This window comes from Ovis canadensis, chromosome 9 (genome assembly GCF_042477335.2).
Source record: "Ovis canadensis isolate MfBH-ARS-UI-01 breed Bighorn chromosome 9, ARS-UI_OviCan_v2, whole genome shotgun sequence".
Lineage (NCBI taxonomy): Eukaryota > Metazoa > Chordata > Mammalia > Artiodactyla > Bovidae > Ovis > Ovis canadensis.
The window spans coordinates 49,523,221-49,548,731 of NC_091253.1; the positions used below are offsets into that span (position 1 = coordinate 49,523,221).

At 45.7% G+C, this 25,511-nt stretch overlaps 1 protein-coding gene across 4 annotated transcripts in view; it reads left to right on the forward strand.

Moving 5' to 3' along the window:
* CHD7 (chromodomain helicase DNA binding protein 7) overlaps positions 1-16,698 on the forward strand; it is a 193,337-nt gene extending 176,639 nt beyond the window's left edge. For 3 of the 4 annotated variants that reach the window (XM_069600084.1, XM_069600087.1, XM_069600085.1), the window contains exons 26-38: positions 380-509; positions 935-1,007; positions 1,166-1,223; positions 2,139-2,367; positions 2,621-2,829; positions 3,058-3,708; positions 4,604-4,764; positions 6,892-7,119; positions 7,321-7,764; positions 11,343-11,564; positions 12,844-12,984; positions 13,187-13,291; positions 14,695-16,698. In XM_069600084.1, the coding sequence (XP_069456185.1) occupies positions 380-509; positions 935-1,007; positions 1,166-1,223; positions 2,139-2,367; positions 2,621-2,829; positions 3,058-3,708; positions 4,604-4,764; positions 6,892-7,119; positions 7,321-7,764; positions 11,343-11,564; positions 12,844-12,984; positions 13,187-13,291; positions 14,695-15,612 (3,569 nt within the window). In that variant the 3' untranslated portion in view covers positions 15,613-16,698. The remainder of the gene's footprint in view (positions 1-379; positions 510-934; positions 1,008-1,165; positions 1,224-2,138; positions 2,368-2,620; positions 2,830-3,057; positions 3,709-4,603; positions 4,765-6,891; positions 7,120-7,320; positions 7,765-11,342; positions 11,565-12,843; positions 12,985-13,186; positions 13,292-14,694) is intronic. The other variant, XM_069600086.1, reaches the window with a different exon arrangement.
* Positions 16,699-25,511: the final 8,813 nt, after the last annotated feature.

A 25,511-nucleotide genomic window follows, 5' to 3' on the forward strand; every position in this document is an offset into this window, starting at 1 on the left:
TGGGCTGGACCACTGCAGAGGTCGTCAAAGAACATTACGCTGCCTTTTAAATGCCAAGCAAAATTAGATTTTGGGGGCAACAGGGTCAGACCTCTTCCCGGGCATCTTGCAGTTACCCTGAACCTGTTTTTTCATTAGTATTTACTAAGGTCATTCTGATAACATCCGTGAAAATTCCCCCGCCCCCCCCCCCCCCAAATCTGCCCCTGGAAGAGTGTTCCAAGAATGGGCTACGACAGCCTGGTTAGTTTAAATAGGGCATAAACCATCATCTTATAAAGAGATGAACTTGCTGTGAGGCAGCCATGCCGTGGTTCTATGAGTGACGGGCCTTCGTTGTCTCTGTGTGTGTCCTCTCTGGGCTGGGGGGACGGCGCAGGGTACGAGAAGTACAACTCCATGCGAGCTGACCCCGCGCTGTGCTTCCTGGAACGAGTTGGTATGCCCGATGCCAAGGCCATCGCTGCCGAGCAGAGAGGAACAGACATGCTAGCAGATGGCGGTGACGGGTAAGAAGGACACTTTAAAATTTTAATAAACTTTATGTCAGTGTCAGAGTGTCAGATCCACTGGCAGGGTTCAGTCCTTACACAGCACCACGCACTGCGCTGCATCTGATTTGGACTTGAGCGGTGTTTACCAGTATAGTCTTGTTTATGTATCATGATGACTATTTAAACACAATATAGGGTCTAGATAATCTGCAACTTGTCTTTTTCAAATGATCATGACCCCCCACCACCACCACACCCCACTGCGTGCACACACACCCTCCGCCCCTCACGGCAGCACATTTTAAATACCGACAGAGTCGCTTTGGATGTCAGGCTCAGAATTCAAAGCAGCATGAGGCGAGCTGTTCCTTTTTCTCAGGCTCCTTCGGTCTCTTGCTAATCAGTGTGATTTAAACATTTTTTAAAAACATTTCATACAGGGGAGAATTTGATAGAGAAGATGAAGACCCAGAATATAAACCAACCAGAACGCCGTTCAAGGATGAAATAGATGTAAGAACTTGAGTACATTCAGTTTTATGGCCCCAGTAAAATATTATATGCCCACATAAGACTTATTAAACTTTATAGATAACGGCCTTTCCTTTAAAAGAAAAAGCAAAATAGAACCCCAAATTAAAATAATTTGTCTTTCTTGCTTTGCTTTTGAGGAATTTGCAAATTCTCCTCCGGAAGATAAGGAAGAGCCCATGGAAATACGCGCCCCAGGTACAACTCTGAAAGCTGGGGGGAGCAGAGCTGAGGAGTGGGACTCAGGCCAGGCCCCACAGCCAGGCTGCAGCTTCTCCACCAGGGTGGTGTCTCCAAATGGCACTTCATCTACTGCTCTCTGTTGTGAAGAATTCTAACTCCTGCTGGTTCTTGGTTAATCGTTATGTTTAATCTCTTTGATAAAATAACTTTTTTTTTGGACAAAGACAACTTATATATTTATGATTTATACCAGTTAATGAAAACTCTAAAGCATCTACAGAAACATAGCTCATGGAAGCAGGAAATTTGTTAAATATCTGAAATAACTGCCAGTTTATTGAGACTATTACCCTACTTTTCCCCTGATATAAAATCATTGGGTAACAATTATATGATTGGTTTTTATGTTCAAGATTATTGTATTACATTATCACCATGTAGTTTGTGGCACAAAGTATGTTTCTTTATGTATGATTGATATATGAACTTGGCTTTTTTTCCCCTCTAAGGAATTGAGAAAGAATGGTTTATAAGTTCCATACTAATATGAAACTTCCATACTTCCTCAGTAGTAGTGTTAGTCACTCGGTTTTGTCTGACTCTTTGGGCACCATGTACTGGACTGTAGCCCACCAGGCTCCTCTGTCCATGGAATTCTCCAGGCAAGAATACTGGAGTGGGTTGCCATTCCCTTTTCCAGGGGATCTTCCTGACCCAGGGATCGAACCTGGGTCTCCTGCATTGCAGGCAGATTCTTTACCATCTGGGCTACAGGGAAGTATTAAGAGCACCACCATGATTTTTCCCAGACTATCATTTGAATGTTAGCAAGTCATCCTGTTTGGATGGGAAACCCTACCTATGGCAAAAGTCATAGCTACACATTCAGGAATGTTCTCTCATTCAGGAATGTTCTCCCCGCCTCCCCAGGCAAGCACAGCGAGGGCAGCGCTGAGCTAGGCCAGCTGTACTGGCCCAGCACCTCCACGCTGACCACCCGGCTACGCAGGCTCATCACTGCCTACCAGCGCAGCTACAAGCGGCAGCAGATGCGGCAGGAGGCGCTGATGAAGACAGACCGGCGGAGGCGGCGGCCCCGCGAGGAAGTGCGGGCCCTGGAAGCCGAAAGGGAGGCCATCATATCGGAGAAGCGGCAGAAGTGAGCGTCTTAGGGTTTCCTCAGCCCCTGGTACCTTCCTCTCCCCTCCGCTCTTCCTGGCCTGTAGAGGCAAGAATCACATCCAAGAGGATGGCCATCAAACTCAGCCCCCTCACCAAACCCCCTCGCCCCCCAAAAAAAACAAAGGGGGAAAAAAAAAGCACTATAGATTCAGTTTAAAGGAGAAGCAGCAGTAACCTTTAAGCCTTTTTACTCGGGTACCAGTCCACAGCTAAGATCTCCTCTCTGACAGGTGGACGAGGCGGGAGGAGGCGGACTTTTACCGCGTGGTGTCCACGTTCGGGGTCATTTTTGACCCTGCGAAGCAGCAGTTCGACTGGAACCAGTTCCGAGCCTTTGCCAGGCTTGACAAGAAGTCGGACGAGAGTCTGGAGAAGTACTTCAGCTGCTTTGTGGCCATGTGCCGGCGGGTGTGTCGCATGCCCGCCAAGCCGGATGATGGTAAGTCCCCAGGGATGCGGAGAAGCGGGAGGACCGGGCATAGGTTCCCCAGGGATGCCGGTGGTGTGGGGATGGGAGCCTGGTGGGGACCGGAAGGGGCGGAAGGTTTCCGAAGGATGCAGGCCGTGCTGGACAGCCTGGGATGGGAGAGGCTGGGCGGGTTCGGGGACCTCCCGCTGCACCTCTCAGTGACACGCCTCCCCCCCACCCCACCCCCGCCCCGCGCAGAGCCACCGGACCTGTCGTCGGCCATCGAGCCCATCACGGAGGAGCGTGCCTCCCGCACGCTGTACCGCATCGAGCTGCTGCGCAGGATCCGCGAGCAGGTGCTGCACCACCCGCAGCTGGCTGAGCGGCTCAAGCTCTGCCAGCCCAGCCTGGACCTGCCCGAGTGGTGGGAGTGCGGCCGGCACGACCGGGACCTGCTGGTGGGCGCCGCCAAGCACGGCGTCAGCCGCACGGACTACCACATCCTCAACGACCCCGAGCTCTCCTTCCTGGACGCGCACAAGAGCTTCGCCCAGGCCCGTGGGGCTGGCGGCGCCCCCGCCCTGAACCCTCTGGCCCTGGGCTTTGGCCAGACCCCCGCTGCCACCCCAGCTGCCCCAGGTCAGGAGGACAAGGTGGGGGCAGCCGAGGCCAAGGCCAGAGAGGCCTCTGAGAAGCCCGAGGGGAAGGAGGAGGAGGAGGCCGAGGGTGGCGGCAAGGACCAGAGGCAGGACCGCGAGGCGGAGCCGGGGGCTGGGAAGAGTGAGCCCAGAGGGGTGGAGGTCGGTGTGGACTCCGGGCCCAAGTCCATTTCTGAGAAGGGTTCTGAAGAGGACGAAGAGGAAAAGCTGGAAGATGATGACAAGTCAGAAGAGTCTTCCCAGCCTGAAGGTAAGACCTAACAGACCCTCAGGCCTCTCTTGGCCCCACCCCAGCAGCTGTCTTCATGTCATGTGATCCGTGTCCTCTTTGGGTTTTTATTTTTTTATTTTTTTTTTTATTTCATTAGCGTTAATTTTATTTCAAGTGGATAACCATAGATTATTGAATAGATTAAAGTGCATCTTTTTGTTGTTGTTGTTGTTTTTCAATTTTTTTTATTTTTATTTTTTATTTTTTTTTCCAGTTTTTTATTAAAGGGTAATGAGTGTACGTTTTCATTAGGATGGTATCGGATAATGCTTAGATGTGTGTTTTGCCCTGCTGTGACCTGTGAACGCACTGCTTCTAGCTTCTTCTCAGAAGGTTTTACAGGCAATAACAATTTTAAGGCAGATGATGTTTAATTTAATTTCCGTTCAGAAATAAAGAGTGGGAGTAGAATCTAGGAAGAACCAGTTGTCTTCCTAAGTCCCAGGTAGGTTGCCACGAAACAAAAATAAAAATAAAACACGTGCTACACTTTTCTACCTGAGCTTCAGCTCGGAATCATGGCCAACACGTTAGTCCTCTTTCTGATGGAGGAGCAGAGGGTCCTGCGGGTCAGAGGCTTGGCTGTCACCACCCTCCCCCGAGACTTGTCTGCAGCAGGATGCCCACTGACTAGTGACATAGCCCCCCAAGCCTCCACTTCCTCATCTGTTAAACGGGAGTAACGCCAGCTACGTGCAAGGGCCCTTGCAAGCTTTGAGTGACAGGATTTGCAAAATGCCTGATACCATTCTAGCCATACTAGGTACGAGATACAAAGGAGCTCGTCAGCATTCAGACATTAAATCCTTTCCCGTCTACACTTCTTTTCAGAAAGATTCTGGTTGTGGGTGATGCACAGTAACTCATTTCTCAGCAGGGGCTGTTTCTAGAGGGAAGAATTTTGATGAAGAGAGCAATGCTTCCATGAGCACTGCTAGGGATGAGACCCGGGATGGATTCTACATGGAGGATGGTGACCCATCTGTAGCTCAGCTCCTTCATGAAAGGACATTTGCCTTCTCATTTTGGCCTAAGGTTGGTGGGATTTTGTTGTTATTCGGTGACCAAAATAGTAAATGGGGTGAAGAAAATCATTCTACCTTGATTTTTCAAATAATTTTCAGGTAAACTTTGACATAGTGTATGAAGATTGTATACTAGATATTTTTTTTCTTATAAAAGAATGATCTGGAAAAGCACAAAGGAAAAAAATCTGTAGAATGGTTTCATATAGGATAGGAAAGGTGACAAGAAGCAAAGAAAGTAAGAAAAAAGAACTGTTTATAAGGCTCTTTGGTTCCTTGAGGTTTTTTAGGTTATTTGTCTAGTACAGTGTATGGATTATTGCTTCAGAAGACTCACCCATTGATAAAATGAAATGTGTGGATTTTTTGAAAAAAATTTTATTGTGGTAAAAAACACACCATGAAATTTACAGTCTTCATTTTTTAAGTGTGCAGTTGGGTAGTGTTAAATATATTCATATATTCACATCATATATATATTTTTTCATGCTGTAAAAGGATCTCCAGGACTTTTGTATTTTACAAGACTGAGACTCTATACCCATTATCCCACTCCCCTCCCTCTCTGCCCCTGAATAACCACTATACTACTCTCCGTTTCTGTGAACTTGACATACAGAAGTAGAATCATACAGTACTTGTTCTTTTGCGACTGGCTTATTTCACTTAGTATGATGTCCTCAAGGTCCATCTTTGGGAAAGCATGTAAGAGAATTTCCTTCCTCTTTAAGGCTGAATAATAGTCCATTGTGTGTCTGTACTGTGTTTTCCTTATCCATCTGTCCACCGTTGGGACATTTGGCCTCCTTCCTTATCTTGGCTTATCATGGTGCTGCTGTAAATGGGAATTACTGATATCTCATTGAGACCCTGCTTGCATTTTTTTTTTTTTTGGTACATACATACAAGTAGTATTGCTGGATCATAGGGTAGTTCTGCTTTTAATTTTTGAGGAACCTCTGTACTGTTTTTCATAGCAGTTGTACCATTTTGCAATCCCAGCAACAGTGCACAAGGGAAATGTGTGGACTTTTAAAACAGTGTTTTGTTTTGTTTTGTTTTTAATATCCTGAAGCAGAACTTTCAGATCTAAGACAGCTTGCTATATATTTGGAACCCTGTAATCTTCTGAACTGGGGAGAGGATGGGCTGCTGACCCATTTGCTCAAATACATTATGAGATAATCGCAAATGTAGTTATCTGTAACCAAAAGCAAAGTGGAAATTACTCTTTTGGCTAACTAGTATAATTTTATAATAAATCTCTGTGTAATTTGGGTCTGTTTTTCAGGGTGGGGAAATAATCTTCCTAATCACCATAACAGGGCTGTCTGGTTTAAGACAGACAACACAAAAAAGGGTCTCTATGGCCCAGGCTGGTCTCACATAGTGTCCGTTGGAAAGAAACAATGTGAAATTTTTAACTGAAGACTGTACTATCAGAGACGTTGCCCCCTGCCCCCTGGCCCCACCCCCCTTATCTCCCTTGTTTTGCTCATCTCCCTTACTGAGTTTAGAAGGGAGCTTCCCAGATCAGCCCGGAGGCCCCTAGTAGCAGGCCCTTTTAATCTGTGGAAACTGGGTCTAAGAGCTGTAATTAGAAATTTTTAACGTCCACGCTTCAGTGAAACTTGAAGTGATAATAGGTAGAGGATGCAAGTCGACACTCATTAGGTGTTCCTAGGTTGGTGCCCATTTGTAATGCTGAACTTTATTAATAGTGACGCTAATGATGTCCCACTTCCTGGGAGAGGCTGCAGTCCAGCACGTGGTGAAGTCGGAGTGCAGGCTTCCATCCATGGTCACCTACCAACACACACCAACAATCTGTAGCCTGAACAGCAGTGACTTGTAAAACACGGGGACGTCTTAGAGGCAGTGATTATGTAATGCCCTCTCATTTATGCGCCTCAGTGTTCATAACTGAGAAATACTGAGTGGTCTGTGTTGTGGCCACCTTCGGACCTCGCAGCAGACTAAAGCGGTTCCGGTGGGTTTGGCTTCTTCTCTCGCTTGTTTGCTTTCTGCTTGCTTTTAAGCCTTTTCCGCTCTTTGGCATCTCTGTGGATGTATCCATCTCGTCATTTTCAGCAGGTCTTTGTTACGGTTTCGTGTGACTTTTCTTCTCTCTCTCTAGGACCGAGTAATGATAAACCGATTAGACAACATCTGTGAAGCAGTGTTGAAAGGCAAATGGCCGGTAAATAGGCGCCAGATGTTTGATTTCCAAGGCCTCATCCCCGGCTACACGCCCCCCACCGCCGACAGTCCCCTGCAGAAGAGGACCCTGGCCGAGCTCTCGGCTGTGGGCCAGGCCAGCATCAGCGGGAGCGAGGAACTCACCGCCTCCCCTCAGCTGTCCAAGGTCAGTAAGAGCGCCCTCCCCGGGGAGCCTAGAGATAAGCTCTCCTGACTCAGTTTGGAAGCTCGTGTTGGCTGGTCCCATTTGAAATAAGAAGGCTGCTCTGGCCTCAGTGGTTTAATTCCTTAAACTTCTCATCCCTGGTTTCCGCTGTGCAGCAGGTGCAGGGTGGGCTCACTGTTTCTGTGGGGATTTTTTCAACAGGAAGATGCCCTTAACCTCTCCGTGCCTCGCCAGCGGAGAAGAAGGAGGAGGAAGATCGAAATCGAGGCCGAGAGAGCTGCCAAGCGGCGAAACCTCATGGAGATGGTGGCGCAGCTGCGGGGGTCTCAGGTGGTCTCGGAGAACGGACAAGAGAAAGTGGTCGATTTATCAAAGGCCTCGAGAGAGGCAGCAAGCTCTACCTCAAACTTTTCATCTCTCACTTCAAAGTTGATCTTGCCCAACATCTCCACGCCGGTGTCTGATGCCTTTAAGACTCAGATGGAACTGCTCCAGGCCGGCCTGTCCCGCACGCCCACCAGACATCTGCTCAATGGCTCCCTCGTGGACGGAGAGCCCCCCATGAAGCGGAGGCGGGGAAGGAGGAAAAACGTGGAGGGCCTCGACCTGCTGTTTATGAGCCACAAGCGGACATCACTGAGTGCAGTAAGTCCAGGGGCTGGTGCCCCCCCCACCACCACCACATGTACACGCTGGCAGCCAAGTCTTGGCTCTGCTGCCCAGGCCGGGGCGTGTGCCCCTCCATGGTGTGGTGTGAAAGCTGTGCCTCCCACCAGAGGAGCCACTGTGGACAGAGCCGGGGTTCTGGGCTGGAACATTGTGCTGAGCGTTGGCACAGATCACTCAGCCTGAACCACATGCAGTTTGAGGATTTATTCTTCCCAAGGCCCTAATGTATTGATTACTCTCGGCAGACTAGCCCCACACAAACACGTGTTCTTCTGAGCCTATAACCTGTGAACCTCGAGATGGAAACACTTCTGCTCTTAGAAGTATCAATATGTTTGGGACCCAGCATTTATTAGATTTGTTCAGCTTCAGACTGAAGATTTGTGTTCATATGCAAAGCTAGTGATTGCAAATTCTCCCACTTCTGTAAATGGGTATTTTAAAAATCTCAACTGAATTGAGGTCTGTGCTAGTTTAGGTTTGCAGGAAATACATGTGTCATTGGATTTTGACATTCACTTCTTCAATTCGAAGGAAATGAGTGCAATGTAATCAGAGTATCTCTGTGCCCTGATCTGTCTCAACCGCTCACCTAAAACTTTGCCACCCCATTAAGAATGAAAGAGTTTCTCCCAGGAACCAGATTACACAAAGGTCCCCTCTAAAGCACTGAGACTGGTACAAAGCACCAAAATAGCAACCTGCTCCAATATTCTTATCTGGGAAGTCCCATGGACAGAGGAGCCTACCGGGATACAGCCCATAGGGTCACATAAGAGTCGGACACAACTTAGAGATTAAACAACAACAACACAGTGAGCCTGTGGATTCGAAACCCGAATCAGCACAGGTGCCTGATAAGCCGGCATACGGGTGGTGGGCCCATCCCCAGGGCGGTAGACAGTTTAAGAAATGCCAAGGGGAGAGGTTTGTTTAAATATGTTTTTCCTTATTTCATCCCTATTATTATTTCCCCATTTTTGAGTTCTTGAATTTAAGGGAAGCTTAATAACCTTAAAGAGTAGGGAGACATGGTGGAATTAAGGTCTAGAAGTGACAAACAAGCTTCCATTGAAACTTGTCCCCTAGTCGGGTCTGATTCTGGAGCAGGAAATGGCAACTCACTCCAGTATTCTTGCCTGGGAAATCCTGTGGTCAGAAGAGCTTGGCGGGCTGCAGTCCATAGGGTCACAAAGAGTAGACACAGCTGAAGTGGGCTAGCCATGGGTCTGAGTTTCAGAAGCATCCAGGTGGTTAAAAGGTAATTTATTTTCAAAAACTCCCTGGTGGCTCAGACGGTAAAGCATCTGCCTGCAATGAGGGAGACCCGGGTTCGATCCCTGGGTTGGGAAGATCCCCAGAGAAGAAAATGGCAACCCACTCCAGTACTCTTGCCTAGAAAATTCCATGGATGGAAGAGCCTGGTGGGCTACAATCCATGGGGTCACAAAGAGTCAGACTTAACTGAGCGACTTCATGACAATTACGAATATACCAGTCATAGTAATGGTCATTTTTGTCGATCATGTGATTTACTTTTAGAATCTTGTAAAAAATACGCCGTACAGGGTATCAGTTTGACTAGTTGTTCCCCAAGTTAAACAAATGCCATTGCTAGGTGTGTGGTCCCCTGCTGGGAACCACCCTAATGCTTTGATAGGTTTAATTCACTGAAAATCCTTTCTCTGGGAACATCAGCAAATCATCTTTCCATTTGAATTTCATTTTGTGGACCCAGGATCAGGAATTAGTAATTACAATTTTCTATTGTAATTATAAACACCATAATAGACTTACGACTGACTTTATTCATTCACATATTTTAAGCTATCTCTAAGAGTTTATTAGTTCCCCCCCCCACCCCGCAAAGTCCTATTAGCAACCTAGCTCAAAACTCTTAACAGATATTAGAGAATGTATGTTTATTTTAATTATTTTTTTTTACTTTTAAATGTTGGAATTTCGCAGTTCCTCATTTGGTGTTATAGAGGGTTTTGTGTGAGCACATAAAACAGAAGGAGAATGGATCTATAAATAAACTGAGTAGTGAAGAGCGATAGAGGTCAGCAAGGTTACTTGTGTGGAATGAGACAAATCCTAAAATCTCATGTTGACATCATGCTGGAGATCACTGTGCAGCTGTGAAAAGCAAGGATGCAGCTGTTCTGCATTCAACAGCATTGTGGGAATCAGCCATGCCCTGTGCCAGGTACTGGGATGCAGAGAATAAAAGCCTGACAGGTGCTTACACCAGAGAACGCAGTGTTTAAGATGGGCGATAGATAAATAACAACCTGTCATTGTTGTGAGGCGCCCCTGGGGTCTTTTGAGAACCCAAAGGAAGAATGGGAATGGAAGGAGGAGAATGTGGGCAGAAACAGGTGGGAAAGTTTCCCTATAGGTGGTCATACCTCAGTTAAATTTTGCAAGTCATTTGAAAAGAGGGGGCTGGGAGAGCATGTGCAAAGGGACCGTGGCCAGGGAGAACCCATTGTGTCCGACGAACTGAAAGTTACTGGCCAGGGAGTTTGATGAGGAGGCAGCTTCAGCAGAGAGGAGCTTGGGCATAAGGTGAGATGTAAACCACAGAGGGCTTTGGTAGCTGAGCTAAAGAACTTGGATTTTATCCTGAAGGTGATGGGAATTCAATTACAAAGTTAGCTTAACTAGGAGAAGTGATGTAACATAATCTTTGAACTAGGAAGGGTGCAGTTCAGCAGATTGCCTCCTGTCTAACAGAGTGGAGACTGGATTAAACAGGGTGGAAGTAGAATCAGAGGGGCCGTTTAGAAGTACTGCAGTGATGCAGGGGACCAGGGATGGAGACCTGAACCAGAGCAGTGGCAGCATGGCTGGGCAGGTGGGCCTTGTGAACGACGTCTGCAGGTTGCAGTGCAGAGTTTGAGGACCAGTGGCTGGGCGATGGTCAGGTCTCAGCTTCAACTAATTCATCTTTCCAGTGTTGCCACACATGCCTGATATGAAATATTGTACTACCAACAAAACTGTACTGAGTGCAGAAAGCCAAAAAGCTACACATGAACTGGCTTTTGGAACATTCCCCATGAATTATAATTTCTATAATTTCTTTTTTTTTTGCTGTACTGTGCCATATGTGGAATGTTAGTTTCCCAACCAGGGATTTGAGCCTGTGCACCCTGCCTTGGAGGTCTTAACCACTGGACCTGCAGGGAAGTCCCCTAATTTTCGTTTCTTTAATGACGCTCTCCAGGGATTCCCAAGAAAGACTGAGAGGCTACCCACCCCTTCAGGCACACCAGGCTCAGACTCCACTGCCTGTGTCGTGTTCCTAGTGGGTCTCAAACATGGAGCAGAGATGGACTGTGAATTTTCTACCTTATCACTAATTGTACAGTGTGAAGAATAAGTTACATCTTCTGACTTAATCGCTGTTCCGAAACTGCCACTGTTTCAAGTAGCCTTTTTCCCTTTTGAAGAGACCCACCCCGCTAGGCTCCTGGTTCCTTGGGCCAGGACATAGTCAGGACCGCTCTCTCCACTCAAGAATTGAGACCATTGTCTTCTTTCTGCAGGAGGATGCTGAAGTGACCAAAGCTTTTGAAGAGGATATAGAGACCCCACCTACAAGAAACATTCCTTCTCCTGGACACCTGGACCCAGACGCACGGATCCCTGTTATAAATCTCGAAGATGGGACGAGGCTGGTGGGGGAGGAGGCGCCTAAAAATAAGGATTTAGTTGAATGGCTGAAGCTGCATCCCACTTACACTGTTGATATGCCAAGTTATGTACCAGTGAGTATCACTGAGCAGAGACTTGTTGCAGGGGACTCTTGCCTGGTCAGTCCTTCTCCTTCTCCTGTAGAACATGGAAGTCTCTGGTCCCTCAGTCTGTCTTGTCAGTGTGAACGTTTTCCAGCTTTCATCACTCTGTATTCTACATTAGGGGTTTTCCTGGTGGCCCAAGTGGTAGAGAATCTGCCCGCCAACTCGGGAGACGTGGGTTCGATCCGCTGGAGAAGGGAATGGCAACCCACTCCAGCATTCTTGCCTGGGAAATCCCATGGACAGAGGAGCCTGGCAGGTTGCACTCCATGAGGTCACAAAAGAGTCGGACACAGCTTAGTAACTAAACAAAAACATAAAAAATTATACATTAGAGAAACTAACTTCAGGTCTGTCCCGTGTGAAGAGCAGCCTCGTAGCTATTTGAAGACGCCTAGTATGCATTTCCTTGTTTTTTCCTTCTCCCACCAAATAGATCTGATTTTTTTTTTCCATTACTCTTCACATGGTGTGGTTTCCAGGTGGTCCCGTTAATAGAAAAACACACACCCCACCCCCAACCAACACACTTTAATTGGTCTCTGGACTGGATCTGCCCAGCACAGATTAGGAAGCTGTACCGGAAGAGATCTGAGCAGCTAATGCAGCCTGAGGCTTTATTGGCGTCTTTCTTAAACAACCAACACTCCTGCCGTTTATTAAACATCAGACAGGAACCCTAGATGATTTGTCACTCTAACTGCTTGCTAGCTTTAAACAGCGCACATTTTATGTCTTATACTTATGTGATTGAATTTTTTCAAACTTAAATGTGGGAGTTTGCATTTTATGTTGGTGAGTTCCTGCCACTCAGAATGCACCCTCCTGCATAGACTCTCTATCTCTTGGGCTGTTTTCTCTCGTGCACAGTCTCATGGCGTAGACATGAGATCATCTCTGTATCCATTCACGTCATCAAGTAGAGATTAGTAAAGGAGCGAGAGAAAGTTTCCTTTTAAAATACTATGACTCAGTGAAACATTTGAAGTCAAGACTTGAAGAAGGTTATTGACAGATGAGAAAAAAAGCATATTCTCAGCTTTCAAGTTTGTTCTTTAAGTATAGGAGAAGGAGAATAGTTTTTCCTTTCAAAGAAAACTAGGGTTTCTGATCCTTAAAATGATCCTTGAAATTTCCATAGTAGTTAAAAATGGCCTGACTGTTCTGCTTGTCATCCATATAGGAAAGAATAAGTATTGACTATGGTTTTACTAAATATGATTCTTGTGTTTTTATGTTTTTTTTGCAGAAGAATGCAGATGTGCTGTTTTCCTCATTTCAGAAACCGAAACAGAAACGACACAGATGTCGAAACCCTAATAAATTGGATATAAACACTTTGACAGGAGAAGAAAGGGTGCCTGTCGTGAACAAACGAAATGGGAAGAAGGTAAATCCTGGGAAGGAGAATTGATCTCTCTGGGATGTCTTTTCCCAGAAAGAAATATTTTATTCCAGCCTCTTTATAAGTTCATATTTCTTCCAGAATACATGTGATGTGTGTATGTGTCTGTGTAGATACACAAATGGGGTGGGGGGGAGAGGGAAGAACTTGTTAGTTTCTAAGTCTTTTTCCAAATGCCTCTCCCCAGATGGGTGGAGCTATGGCGCCTCCAATGAAGGATCTGCCCCGGTGGCTGGAAGAAAACCCCGAGTTTGCAGTGGCCCCAGACTGGACGGACATAGTCAAGCAGTCTGTAAGTACAGATTCTGCCTCTCTGTCCAGGAAGGTATCTGTACAAAATAGTTTTCCTGAATTTTTCTTTATTTTCTGCTGGTTATTAATTATTCAATGATAATTTATTCTTGGCTTAAAAGAATTGACACAGTACATCATTTCCATAGATCATCAATACATCATCATTCCTTGTATCCATATGTCATTAATCCAAAGTGGATTAATTTGACAGCTATGATTTAAAGGACTGTATAGAAATACACACTTATGGTATTAGAGGCAGACTTACTCTAGGGAGAAAGCCCCCATCGGTGGAATGGAATTTATGGTGGTTGAGATCCTTAAGATTAACTGTGATTTCTGGTTTTAAGATAAACAAATGAAAAATACAGCAATTCTGCCTATTTATTTCACTATTTCTTTTTGCAATTAATTTGTTAATAAAGTCTTGATTCTTTTTATTTGTACAAAGTATATAGTAAAAGTGCTTATTTTTCTTTTGGTGAACAGTTGTATTCATCTTCACACATGGATAGTTTCTTGAACAGTCGCCATAATCAGAAGAATATAGACAGTTACATTGCTGACCCAAATTCCCTTGTATTGTTCTCCATCTCCACCTCCAGCCCAGGGCACTCACTCCTTGATCTGTTCTCCGTTCCTAGAGTTTTGTCTTTTTGAGAATGTCACGCACAAAGAAGTGTAAATTACATAACCTTTTTGAGACAGCTTCCTTCACTCATCATACAGAAATTCATCCAAGTGGTTACATGTGTCCGAAGTTTCACGGTTAATACACTCCTGTGCTTCGATATAACCCTGGGTGTGGTTCCCTATCAGCCATGGAAGTACTCTGGGCTGTTTTCAGACTGACAGTTATAAGCAGAATTGCTGTGAAACACTTGTGTACACATTTTGGTGTGAAGATGAGTTTTTGTTTCTCCAGGATAAATACTAAAATGTTACTTGAAAGTGAAAAGTGTTAGTCACTCAGTCGTGTCCAGCTCTTTGTGACCCCATGGACTGTAGCCCACCTGGCTTCTCTGTCCATGGGATTTCCCAGGCAAGAATACTGGAGTAGGTAGCCATTTCCTTTTCCCAACCAAGGGGTTGAACTCACGTCTCCTGCATTGGCAGGTGGATTCTTTACAACTGAGCCACCAGGGAAACCCCCATTGATAGAGTACCCTTTCACATTTTTTTTTCCCCTGAAATTCAGCATAATCTGGTGAGCTGTATAATGCTAAAAGAGAGAAGCTTTGCTTTCATAGGTTCTATCCTTGAGCTTTTTGAATGGGAATAATTTGCTTCTGTATTTCCATTCTGAACCATCAGTGTTCAGTTTATCACAAAGGTCTAGGTGGAAATGAGGTTTTGTCCCGCAACTTTGACAGCCCGTGTTTGCCTCTCCCTTCCCTTCAGGGCTTCGTTCCGGAGTCAATGTTTGACCGGCTTCTCACTGGACCCGTGGTGCGGGGAGAAGGGGCGAGCCGGCGCGGACGGAGGCCCAAGAGTGAAATTGCCCGGGCTGCCGCGGCAGCCGCAGCAGTGGCTTCCACGTCAGGGATCAACCCGCTGCTGGTGAACAGCCTGTTCGCGGGGATGGACCTGACGAGCCTGCAGAACCTCCAAAGCCTCCAGTCGCTCCAGCTGGCGGGCCTCATGGGCTTCCCTCCGGGACTGGCCACCGCCGCGGCGGCCGGAGGCGACGCCAAGAATCCGGCGGCCGTGCTGCCCTTGATGCTGCCAGGCGTGGCCGGGCTGCCCAGCATGTTTGGACTCGGGGGGCTGCTCAACGCCCCGCTGTCCGCCGCCGCCGGGAGCCCCGCGGCCACGGCCGGTCCCACGGATCCTGAGGACGGTGCGTCCAGGGCGGAGGAGAAGGGTGGCGAGCACGAGGACGAGAGCAAGGACCCGGAGAAAAGCACAGACGCCGTCCCGGGCCCAGACTCCGCGAACGGATCAGTGGGTGCTGCTACCGGCCCGGCCGGCCTGCCCTCCAACCCGCTGGCCTTCAACCCCTTCCTGCTGTCCACCATGGCCCCCGGCCTCTTCTACCCGTCCATGTTTCTACCTCCAGGACTGGGGGGATTGACGCTGCCCGGCTTCCCCGCGCTCGCGGGGCTCCAGGGCGCCGTGGGCGCCGGCGAAGACAAGGCCCCCGACAAAGCCGAGGGGGCCGCCTTTCAGGAAGAGGAGCCCCTCGAGGGCAGCGACGCCGAGGAGAGCCTGGACAAGACGGCCGAGTCCTCCGTCCTGGAAGACGAGATGGCCCAGGGTGAAGAGCTGGACTCCCTCGACGGTGGGGACGAAATAGAAAACAATGAAAATGATGAATAACCAGTACCAGTTTCCAGTTAAAGTGTTTAAAAACTTTTGACAAGTGGTAGTCCTACTGTTTACACTCACAGTTAATGTTCATACCTAGTTTTATAAGCTGTTCTGTAACATAGTGTAGCAAAAGAAAGAAAAAAAGTCCCAAGTCATGTTATACAGGTGTGTCAAAAGGTATCTTGGTCATTAAGTATTGTGCAGTGCATTATTTATTATCCCTAGGAGAGATGAAATTTGAGAGGTGATCCTGTCTTTTTAAGGAAACTTACATAATGCTCTGCTTCTTTTTTTTTTTTTTTTCTTCCCTTGTTCTCTACTTTTTCTTTTGGTACCATTGGTATTATAATAAAGAGCAATTTGTAACCGAGTGGCACTCATGGAAGGAAGTGCTGCTCAAAGGAAGTATGAAGTTATATATTTAATTTTTTAATTTTAATTTTTTTTTTTTTGCTGTGAAGGTCAAGATGAAATTTACCATACATATCATACTTGCTCATTTGTTTCCCTTTATGACTGTACGGGGGCGGGGGGTCCCACACACGCATCACACACATCCATACACTCTGACAATCTCCACCTTAGTGTGAACGTCTCTGTCCCGAGGCGCAGCAATAATAAGGCAGCTGTTGAATGTGAAGGGTCCCTTTGGAAATTAACCTACTGGGAGGGTTCTTGCCAGACAGAACTGCAGTTCCATTGTCTCGTGGTCTTGTAATGCACTGGTATAAACAAAATAAATAGATGAAATTAATAAAGAGTGAAAGAAGAGAGAATCAGGTACCTTTTTTAAATTAAAGGACTTTGTTACTTTAGCCACAAAGCTAAAACAGCGTTACCTCAGCTCTAAACTAGCCTTGAAGTTTACAAACATGACTTTGTAAATGTATTGTTTTTCTTTGTTGTGATGTCCTTTTATTTTTTTTCTTTGAAAACTGCTATCATGTAAGATAAAATGTAAATTGCTGCCAACTGTAGTAATGATGCTTTTAATAAAAATGGCCCACGATATGCAGAGATGTAATTATAGAATGTAGTAGGGTAGGGGAACTGGTCACTCTATTTTTTGTATTCGCAATAGATGCAAATACAGCATTCTGGCCTTTGTACAGTTTCTTGATATATTCTCCTATACCAGATTAGCTCTTGATAATTGTCTTCAGACTAGACAGGAAGAAAAACCTTCAATTGCCTTTACATAATTCTACTCTGGATATCTCAATAGACCCGCACGCAAAAACCTCCCATTATGTCCTCAAAAGGGCATCCAAGACTGACAACACTTATACACGTGTGCAGCATCTGATAATGTGGTACACCGAGGAACAAAAGGGTAAAAGAAAAACGAGGCTTTTAATAGGCACGGTATCTGGGTCATTTATCCCCAGTTAATGGGTGGAAAAATACAAGGTGTGGGATCAGCAAGGGACGCAGAGGCAGGCTCCCCAGTGTCCTGCGGACCCAGGCTGCGAGCCAGGGCGGCGAAGAGCCACGTGGAATGAACACGGACACGTTTAAGCAAGTGTGTGCGAGCATGCACAGGTGTGTTGACAGGTGCACGCACGCATGCCTCTTCTCGCGCATGCACGCATGGGGCCTGGGAGCTGCTGATCGGTGCACCTCTGTACGACCTTTGATATTTCAGGTAAACCGAAGTTTGAGATCCACTGTTTTCATCTTGTCACTTGAGCAAACACAAAGCGCCTTGTCCTTGCCATTAAAAAGCAGAGGAAGAGCCAGTGGGGTTGGTGAGCGGGTGGCGTTGGTCTGCGGGTAGCTTCTCTCCACGCCCTCCACCAGGACGCACACAGGCCATCCCCCGCCCCAGGTGGCATGGGACAGACTGTCCCAGTTCTTTTTAGACAATGAGGTTCTGTGAGTTCCCATCCCAAGGTGAAAATATTCCCATGACGATTCTGGAAAAAGAGCCTCGTGAAGCCTCCACCTTAGAGACCCCGTGGTGGTTTCATCCATCACTGGGACTTTTCTGTTTTTTGAAAGCGCCTGTGTTGTGCCCAGGAGGACAATCAATGCCTCTAAGAGGATGGCTCCTGGAACGGAGTTCTTAAATCGTGGATAGTAAGACTAGAACGGCACGAAGTATAGAGAACTTAAATATTTTAAGTAACTGGAAGATTTTTTAAGCTTTAACATAGGCCCTTAGATAAGGAGAAAATGTTTCATAAAATGAGCCCCAAAGAGCCTTCTTTGGAAATTCGTTATAGCATTCTAAGTTTTCCTATGACCTCCGGTAAACAGAGCACACGATGTGACTCTGTCCCTGTTGCAGGAAGATGCTGAGAGCAGTGATGATCTTCAAAGCAGAGGCATGAATTGCTTGTGGCCAGAAGAAACGCTGCTGTGATAGGTAGGTCAGCGGCTGGCTCTGAGTCATCTGCAATTGATGTGTGAAGGTGACCTTCAAGTTATGCAAGGTTCCATGTTGGGAAAAAATGCATTTTTTTCTCTTTTTTTCTCTCTTTAATGGAATAAATTCTTGATACGAGATCTCGGATTTATTTGAGAAATGTTTTACATTTGGTCTGATCCTTCGTGACTCCTGTTGGTTGGATGCCCTGTATAAATTAAGAAGTAAGGTGCTAAGTGTTTTCCATAACATTGCTGAAGGCAGTCCTATTCTTCCATGAGGGAACTGAGACCTGGAGACTCTTTAAGTAACAGGCCAACAGTAAATACAGGAAGCTGGGTTTGAATCCAAGCAGTCTGATTGTAGAGCCTCCTTAATAGTTTCTTGAAATACCACATTCGGGTTTCTGAAAATAATTATTTAGTGATGATTTGAAATGTTTAGGGCTTTGTATTTTTACATCCTCCCATTACCCCTCCATGAAATGCAAGTACTGGTCCGTCAGTTGTGTCCGACTGTGTGTGTGACCCCACGGACTGTAGCCCACTAGGCTCCTCTGTCTGTGAGATTCTCCAGGCAAGAATACTGGAGTGGGTAGCCATTCCCTTCTCCAGAGAATCTTCCTGACCCAGGGATTGAACCAGCATCTCGAATTTAAGGTGGATTCTTTACTGGATGAGCCATCTGGGAAGCCCTGCCCTTCCATAAGGGACCTTAAATCTCAGATTGGGATTTAAGAGACAGTCTGTATGAAGCAGATCCTGGAAGACAGTGAGCTCTGACTAGGAAAACTTGAATCTCAGTTACCTCTCTTAAATTTGGATTTATCTTGCCCCGTGAATATTTCTATTTTATAAAGAAATCAAGTCTTTAGAAAAGACCGAGCATCAAAACTAGTAAATTGCAAACCTGGTATTTCAACTCAAGTTGACCTAACTCCAGAGCCCAAGCACTTAACCTGTGTGCTGGGGTAATTAACATTCATCCACAAACATTTACTGGGTGTTGTGTGTTAGATACTGTTTTAGTGGCAAGAGTATAATGAAAAACAGAATAAGAATAAACAAGAGGCGTGTTGTCATTATGCTTATATGCTAAAAGAAGGATGATAAACAGATACAAATACAATTTTTGTAGGTGGAGTTGTTCAGTCGCTTAGTCTGACTCTTTGCAACCCCATGGACTGCAGCACTCCAGGCTTTCCTGTCCTCTGTCTCCCAGATTTCCTCAAATTCATGTCCATTGAGTCATTGATGCCATCCAACCATTTCATCCTCTGCTGCCCCATTCTCCTTTTGCCTTCAGTCTTTCCCAGCATCAGGGTCTTTTCCAGTGAGTCAATTCTTCACATCTGGTGGCCAAAGTATTGGAGTTTCAGCAGCAGCATCAGTCCTTCCAATGAGTATTCAGGGTTGATTTCCTTTAGGAGTGACTGGTTTGATCTTGTAGATGGAGGCATACTGTTAAATAGAAGATAGGCAGGAGCTCACTGTGGAGGGGATGACTGTTTACAGCTGGGTAATGAGAAGCAGTGGCCAGACAAAGCTGGTTGGAGACTGTTCCAGGCAAATGGAAGAGTCACTGCAAAGGTCCACAGTTGACAGACTGGAAGAAGCAGGGTCAAGGAGCTGTCTGCCTGGAAGTTATGGGGGAGAGCGACCAAACCGATCTTCATGGAGGATTTGAATTTCCTAAGTGCCGTAGAAAGTCCTTGGAAGGTTTTATGCAGAGATGTGATATCATATTCATGTTTTGTTTTGTTGTTTTTAATAATCACTGTGACTGCAATGTGGGGGAAAAAATGGCTTGCAAAGAAGAATCAGGAACTCCATTTGGGATACTACTAGAGCAGCCTTGGGTTAAGGCAGTCAGTAACAACGAAGATGCTATTATTTAGTTGTTAAGTCATATCTGACTCTTTGTGACCCCATGGACTGTAGCCTGTCAGGCTCCTCTGTCCATGGGGTTCTCCAGGCAAGAATACTGGAGTGAGTTGCCATTTCCTTTTATCTTCCCAATGCAGAGATGGAACCCGTGTCTCCCGCTGGGCAGGCAGATTCTTTACCACTGAGCCACCTGACAAGCCCAGCAATGGGAATGGAAAGCAGTAAATGGATTTAGGATATGTTTTAAAGAAATAGAGCTTCCAATCTGCATTACATGAATAACTCAAATTAACTTTTCAGGATTGCTCCTACTGGATTATACCCAAAGGTTAAACCAACAGATGAAGAATGTACACAGTGCTTTTTTTTTTTTTAATTAATTAGTGGATTAGTGTTAATAGAGAAGATCCAAAGAACAGAAACCCTTCTATCCATGTTCTTAGAAAGTTATCTTTTCAGTTAAGTGAAAATTATTTGTTAATCATCTTTGAGAAAAGTTTTTAGAAATGATTTCTAACAAATAGTGGAGGTATGGATGTGTGTATTGTTGAAGTGACGTGTGTGTGCAGTGAACATGAGTGTGTCTCCAGAGCCACCAATAAATTAAAATTAAGAAGCAAAACAATGTAAATGACCTCTACTAACAAGCACTTAAAAGGTAGAAATATATCTTACTCATTCAATTTGGCTCTCTAATGAGCAATTTTATGTATCTTCTTAGCACAGGTAAAATTTACTATGGTTTTATAGACATTTTATGGTAAAGTAAACTACATTTGACAAAATAGATGGATAAATTACCATTCGGAATATTTAATGTAAGACTTCTTTCTGTGGGAGTATTTCATTGTTGAATTTTTTTGTTGGGAGAGTTACCTAATTTGGAGATTTTTTCTTGTGGGAGTTAGAATGGTGATTTTCAAAGTATTTGGGACTCTACCAGTTATTTCTGGGGGCTTCCCTGATAGCTCAGTTGATAAAGATCCACCTGTAATGCAGGAGACCCCAGTTCCATCCCTGGGTTGGGAAGATCCCCTGGAGAAGGGAAAGGCTACCTCTCCAGTATTCTGGCCTGGAGAATTCCATGGACTGTATGGTCCATGGGATAGCGAACAGTCACACACGACTGTCATTTCTATGTTTAAGGTTTCTGTTGAACTTTCCTAATACTCCCATTCTTGAGTCTCTAAGCCAAAACTAAAACACTGTGTGTATGCCTTGGCAATGTAACTCCACCCTCCTTATGGGCTTGTTGGTCTGTAGATCTTATTCTGAGTCTACCAATGTAGGGTTGAATTTTAATTTGCATCTTCTTAATGAATGTTTACTATGTCATTTAAATGAAATTGAAGAATAGCGTAACAACAATTAAAATTTCAAGTAGTGTTTCATCTGACATCTTTCTCTCCAGAACAGTTGACTCCTATCATTTGTGTAGCTCTAAAACCAGTTGAATTATTCATCCGTTGAACAAAGATGGCAAAACCCATCTCCAAAGGCACTACAGACATGTTACTTAAGTATAGTGGCATCTCCTGGTAGGTTTCTTCCTGTGAACCTTTCTCCCTCACTCTTTACTGGGCTCTGAGAGAAATATGTCATGGTGAATTTGAGTTATAGATGAAGGATGGCATAATAGGTTTCTAAGGTATAATAAAGAGAAACACTAACTCAAAATATTGTTTGGAAATCACTTAATACTCCACTTTTGGTGGCTTCTTTCATTATCCCTGGCCCGCCTCTGCATTTTGATCTGAAAGCTCAAAGTTAACCAATGAAAGAAACTTGATTCTTTTCTGTGACTCAAGCCAGATACTGCAGCAGGTTCACAGCCTTTGCAGCCCCAAACCATCTCCTAATTGTCCGCTGCAGTGAAAGAGACATCCACTTAGATGTAGGAAAATGACTGAAACCTAAGCTGGCTGTAAATGTAACACTTTGGGGAGTACTCATCACACTTGAGAATGGAAAATTCGTCTGGTTTAACATGTTTCACCATGTTTCTTTGGGAATCAGGAAGCGCTTACCATTTTAGAATTCAGCATTTTTGTTTGTTAATAGGCACTTGTGAGTTAATCCACACCACACCCTGGTTAGTTCCAAGTTCTTGCCACCACCTGTTTACTGGGTGAGATAGGATCAGTTGCTCAAGTCCTAGAGCTGAAACAAGTGTGGTGAGAAGAATTAGTATTCAGACGTCTCCAGTGTTAGCTGTGTCCAGCAGTGGGCTGTCCATCTTATGTATAAACCTGACGTTCACATTAATTCACATCTACGATCTTAAACAAGATCCCCCAACCTAAGGGAGAATAAGCTACACACTCTTTTAATAACAACTGATGTTATGATCTGAAGAACAAGCCAGAAGTTACTAGAATCTCGTGCTATAAGACAAAAGTACCCCAGGACAGGACTGAAATATGTTTAAGTTTAAAAAAGTATGCAATTCCAAGCTTGCTTTATTTACATTCTTGCTGATTGGATAATATAACCTAGGCAGCTGATAGTCTACATATCTTTGCACATTCTTGAAGCTGCTTCTCTAGATTTTGGATTGTGAGTCGTGTATCTGAATGGCCCAGAACTGGCTGCCCCAGCTGAGTCTAGGACTTGAAGACCCTGTGAGGGTGGATGTGACCCCATCAGCTTGGTCAGGCCCCAGTTCCCACTCACAGGACTTTTCTGGGCAATTGTGGCTCTCAAGATGGATTTGCATAAATGTAGCTGCCAGTTCCTGCTCTCTCATGAGGCTGGAAACCCTTTGAGGTATCTCCAGGATCCTTTCCATCTGATTGTAAGAGTCCCTGGAAAAATGAGAGAGGCCTCTGTCTGACTGCAGGGGCATTGTTCTTGCCTGGACAGAGCTGGCCTGCTTCACAGCCTCTGGGTGTTTGCTGCCTCAGCCTGGGGAGCTGCTGGGTGACTCAGGAGCCCAAAGGGTTACATAAAACCATTGAAAATTCTCCCTTTCCCTCTCACTCTCCAAAATGTAGGGCTGCAGGCCAACTCCAAACCCTCTTTTCTTTCGAGCCTCATTCTGTGCAGCACTTGTGTGTTCTTCGAGAAAACAGAGAGTAGAATAGCAGTGGCAACTCAAGGACAAGGTGCTGGGCTCTGCCCCTGGGCCTCTCACCGGCTCTTGAGAAAAAATACCATTGGCATCATGACAGCTGGATGCAGTTAAAGCAGAAAGTGTCCCTTTACCATTCACCTGGAAAGGTGCCTAGTGCTAGGAGATGTTCAGGTGTTACTTGTTTATTACCATTAAAATCTTCCTACTGGGGACAGTCACTGCAAAACCCCGAATACCATTTGTGATGTCAGGGAAGTGAAGCTTTCTGTGTTTATGTTACTGTTTCTTTAATGTGGTTTGGGAGCAGGCCAACCGAGCACAACAGCTCTGACCTGTGATAGGTGAGAGGGCACTGGGAGACCAAGGTGTGAAACAGACAAACAGATTCCGGAGGGAAAGCAGTTTGCAATTAATTCGGTGTTTCTCCTTGTACTGTGCTATTGTGTGGTCGGTCGTGTCTGACTCTTGCAACCCCATGGACCGTATCTTACCAGGCTCCTCTGCCCATGGAAGTTTCCAGGCAAGAATACTGGAGTGGGTTGCCATGCCCTTCTCCAGTTTCTCCTTGTATTTGGAACTCAAATGACTAAATGGCCAAAAACTCATCTCCTCATTGACATGTTCTCCACATCCTCAAACTTATTTCTCTATGTATGTTTGCGTACATTGGAAAGTGCGCGATTTTATTTTGTAGATGTTGTAGCGCTGAGGCACAAGGGAGTGGGGTGCATGGTAGGGGGGTGGGCTGCTGATTGCTCTGCTCCCACCAGCTGAAATGCTGCTGCTGAGCCCATGGGTTACGGGAGCCCAACGTCTCTCCCTGACCTCAAGGAGACACGGGAATCCTCTGTATGTTGAGGGTTTGGACAGACTTACAGTTGCTTTTTAAAATTTTTATTTGTTTATTTTTGACTGTGCTGGGTCTTTGTTGCTGCTTTCGGGCTTCCTCCAGTTTCAACTACTGGGGGCTAGTTGTGGTGTGCAGGCTTCTTGTGGTGGTGGCTTCTCTTATTGAGGACCATGGGCTCTAGGGCACGTGGGCTTAGTTGCCCTGTGGAATGTGGAATCTTCCTGGACCAGGGATGGAACATGTGTCCCTTGCATTGGCAGGCAGATTCTTAACTACTGGACCACCAGGGAAGTCCTAGACTTAGAGCTTTACTAGCTGTTCCAAGTCAAAATATCCTAGCTGGTCGATTGACAGCTGTTAATGTGTTGACTCTTAAGTGTACTGAATATTTAAGGAGAGCCTAAGCCCACAGACCCTGGAGTAGGGCAGGTGACAAGGTGGGTTGTCCTCAGCTCCAGGTAGTTTTAGCTCCCTGCACGTGACGACCTCATTTCCAGAGTATGAGCAGCTTAAACTGATTTTGATTAACTCGAAGGCAAGGCCATCTAGACTCATGAATTATTATTGTTCAGTCACTCAGTCATGTCCAGCTCTTTGCAACCCCATGTGCTACAGCACGCCAGCCTTCCCCATCCTTCATGATCTCCTGGAGTTTGCTCAAACTCATGTCCATTGAGTCAATAATGCCATTCAGCCATCTCATCCTCTGTCACCTTGCTCTCCTCCTGCCTTAAAATTTTCTAAGCATCAGGTACCCCCGCCCAAATTAGAGACTTCAGTTAAATGGCTCCCATATCAGCCCCTCCTGCGCAAACAGTCATGATGTCACTCCTCTTGTTGGCACACTGGCAGTGATCTGAAAGTGATGGCAATCAAGGCTGAGAACAACATTCCTGCTGCCCATGTCCACAGCTGACTTCTTCCTAGACCTGGACACCCTTGTTCAATGGATTCAGGCAGCCATTCTGTGCTTGGGCTTCCTATATGAAGCCTCCTCTCTCTCTCAAGGACAAATGTCATGGAGTCTTTTTGTGTATGAAGGTCACACACTTATGTAAAGCTTGCTAGAGAAAGGAAATAATAGGCATCACTCTTGTTCTTAAGTAGCCGTCAGTTACGGTTAGAGAAGGAAATGGCCACCCACTCCAGTATTCTTGCCTGGGAAATCCCATGAACAGAAAAGTCTTGCGGGCTACAGTCCATGGGGTTGCAAAGAGTCAGACGTGACTTACCGACAGAGCACAAGCCATCAGTTGGCAAATATTTAACGTGCAGCTGGAGGGTATGCCTGCTGGAGGTCGGGACGAGGGACAAAGAGTGTAGTCAGGATCTTTGCTGTCTGGGCCCTTAGTGTGTTGCTGATGCAGTTTGTGTAAATAACACATATCTGCTTGCAGCTTACAGATTTCAAAGCCTGTTGTATAGGCATTATCTTAACTGAGACAACTTTGAAACCGGTAATTAGTTGTGACTTTAGAGATGGGAAGAGACCCTGATGCTGGGAAAAAATTGAAGGCAGGAGAAGAAGGGGATGACAGCGGATGAGATGATTGGATGGCATCACTGGCTCGATGGATGTTTGAGCAAGCTCCGGGAGTTGGTGATGGACAGGGAAGCCTGGTGTGCTGCAGTTCATGGGGTTGCAAAGAGTTGGACACGACTGAGCAGCTGAACTGAACTGAAACGAAGGCTCAGCCATCCCAAGAGGTAGGAGGTGGCTTAGTTGGGTCT